At 43.6% G+C, this 2,477-nt stretch overlaps 1 protein-coding gene across 1 annotated transcript; it reads right to left on the bottom strand.

Annotated features, from left to right (window-relative positions):
* Positions 1 to 215: 215 nt before the first annotated feature.
* LOC117517230 (claudin-like protein ZF-A89) lies at positions 216 to 1,087 on the bottom strand. Its single transcript, XM_034178174.1, has one exon. The coding sequence runs from the start codon at positions 985 to 987 to the stop codon at positions 340 to 342; it is 648 nt and encodes a 215-aa protein (XP_034034065.1). The 5' UTR covers positions 988 to 1,087; the 3' UTR covers positions 216 to 339.
* Positions 1,088 to 2,477: the final 1,390 nt, after the last annotated feature.

The raw sequence follows: 2,477 nt of genomic DNA, 5'->3' as shown, positions 1-2,477 counted from the left end.
TTTGACCAATGACTGGCTGTAACAGCTCATTTTTAACATCTGAAAGTAAGAGAGTTGATTTAGTGTATGGACAATATTTATTAGCATCGGGTTCATAAACATCCCACATACATAAGGCTTAAAAGTGAACATTATAAAATAAAAGCCAAAGTTACAATTAAGAAAATTACTCAAAACAAACATAGATGCAACTTAAAAATCATACTTCCTCTATGGGTGTTGTCTTTCTTGCCTTTATTAAAAAAAATAATAAAAAAATCCTGAAATATAAATGCACATCCTTGAAGCAGTAGTGCATGTGTAAATGTACACGCTATGTCAATTTCCCTCCCAGTACATTTACACGTAGTGTTTTCCAGAAATCGGGGCTGATGCCTCAGATCTGGGGGTGGCTTTATACTTTGCTGTGTAAGAGTCTTCGTCTTTCCGGGGGCAGTTGTAGCACAGTAGCCCCCCACCAATCAGCATGAGAGCAGACGCCACCCAGCCAATATAGAGCGCTTCGCCCAGCTCCCTCTTCTGCGCATTGACCACCAGCGGGTTGTAAAACTCACTGATGATTGTGTGAGCCATCCAGCAGACAGGAACCAGGCAGAGAACACCAGCAATGATGAACATGACCCCAGATGCCACGCCTACCTTGGCTTTGGACACCGGATCCTCCACACAGTTGGTACATTTGCCCCCGGCCACAGTGAGCAGAATGGCCATGATGCCCACCAGGATGGAGATGACCGTCAGGGCTCGGGCTACCTGGAAGTCACTGCTAAGTTCAAGCACGGAGTCGTAGTCGTCACACTGCATCTGCCCCGTGCTTTGGACCACACAAGTCATCCAGATGCCTTCCCAAGTGGTCTGCGCGATGATGATGTTGCTGCCGATGAAGGCGGTGACTTTCCACATGGGAATGGCACAGACGACAATGGCGCCGATCCATCCCAGGATACCCAGGGCCGTTCCCAGCATTTGGAACCCAGTGGACACCATGTTGTACAACAGGTCTGGTCTTTTTCTTGCTTTGTTTGAAGCTCGTCCCCGTTTCTCTGTTGAGCTTCAAATGCCTCCGTGTGTCATCACACCTGTCCAGCAGTGAGGTTCGTCTCTGTGAAGGAGGCAAGTGTTCTGTTAGTCAGGGAAGTCGACCAAATGAGAGATGTTTGAAGAGGACGGGCACATAGGATTGCCTCTGTGGAGGGGGAGGAGTCATGGAAGAAAACAACTCATTAGATCCTCCCCCATCTTTTCCCTAACCTGTTTACCCTCCTCCAACGTCTCCATTTAACAGAACAAAAACGTGATGCTTCTTTGCACTACGATCAGTGAAACCACTTACATTAATAACAAAAAATAAAAATTAAAGTCACACACACGTCCTTTCTCCACCCTGACAGTCTTCAAATGCATTGACACACAGAGGGCGTGGCAGCATCACGATCACGCGTGACAACAAATTCTGTTTTAAATACAAATGCCTGCAACAGTTCCAACTTACCAAATATGGCCTGTGTGCGTCACAGTTAAGTCATCACAAAGTTCTTCCTCATCCAAAGAAACTGGAGCCCTGCAGCAGCTGTTCACTTAAGGAAGAAAAATCTCACTTTAGTCAGTCTCCAGCTGTTTTTCTGTGCTCCTTAAAGGTTCAGGGTTCCTCCTCAGAGGCCACTGACATGTCATAGATCTTGATTGTCTCCAGCTGTCCTCCATCACCATAATTAAGGGGCAGCTGCTCCTGAGTGCTGATCTCCAACCAGCCCAGTTTGAACTTATTTCATAACCTACTAGTCCAGTCATTTTATGAAAAAAAAAAGGGGTCAACCCGGAACAAATTGCAACAGAAATGATTTTGGTGACATTTGAACCCTGAAACTGTTTTATAAAACATACTAAAAGTCTAGAAAGATAAAAAAAAAATCGGGAACACTCCCAAAATCCAAGATGGCCGTCCAAAAACATGCAAAAATTTAGTTTTTCCAAAATAACAAAAAAAAAAAAAATATTTAAGCACATAAATGTATTGATGTTAAATCTAAACTTGGGTATTGTGGACATTTTGACACCAAAATTAGGTCTCTATCTGTAACAGTTCTTGAGATACAGCCTATATGTATACTCAACAAAAATATAAACGCAACACTTTTGGTTTTGCTCCCATTTTGTATGAGATGAACTCAAAGATCTAAAACTTTTTCCACATACACAATATCACCATTTCCCTCAAATATTGTTCACAAACCAGTCTAAATCTGTGATAGTGAGCACTTCTCCTTTGCTGAGATAATCCATCCCACCTCACAGGTGTGCCATACCAAGATGCTGATTAGACACCATGATTAGTGCACAGGTGTGCCTTAGACTGCCCACAATAAAAGGCCACTCTGAAAGGTGCAGTTTTGTTTTATTGGGGGGATACCAGTCAGTATCTGGTGTGACCACCATTTGCCTCATGCAGTGCAACACATCTCCTTCGCATCATCCGT

This window comes from Thalassophryne amazonica, chromosome 9 (assembly GCF_902500255.1).
Source record: "Thalassophryne amazonica chromosome 9, fThaAma1.1, whole genome shotgun sequence".
NCBI lineage: Eukaryota > Metazoa > Chordata > Actinopteri > Batrachoidiformes > Batrachoididae > Thalassophryne > Thalassophryne amazonica.
Note: the sequence above shows the minus strand (reverse complement) of the source record. Positions and strands in the feature narration are given on the sequence as shown.

Coding starts and splice junctions, on each gene's coding strand:
- LOC117517230 (XM_034178174.1), bottom strand. CDS start 987: ATGGTGTCCACTGGGTTCCAAATGCTGGGAACGGCCCTGGGTATCCTG.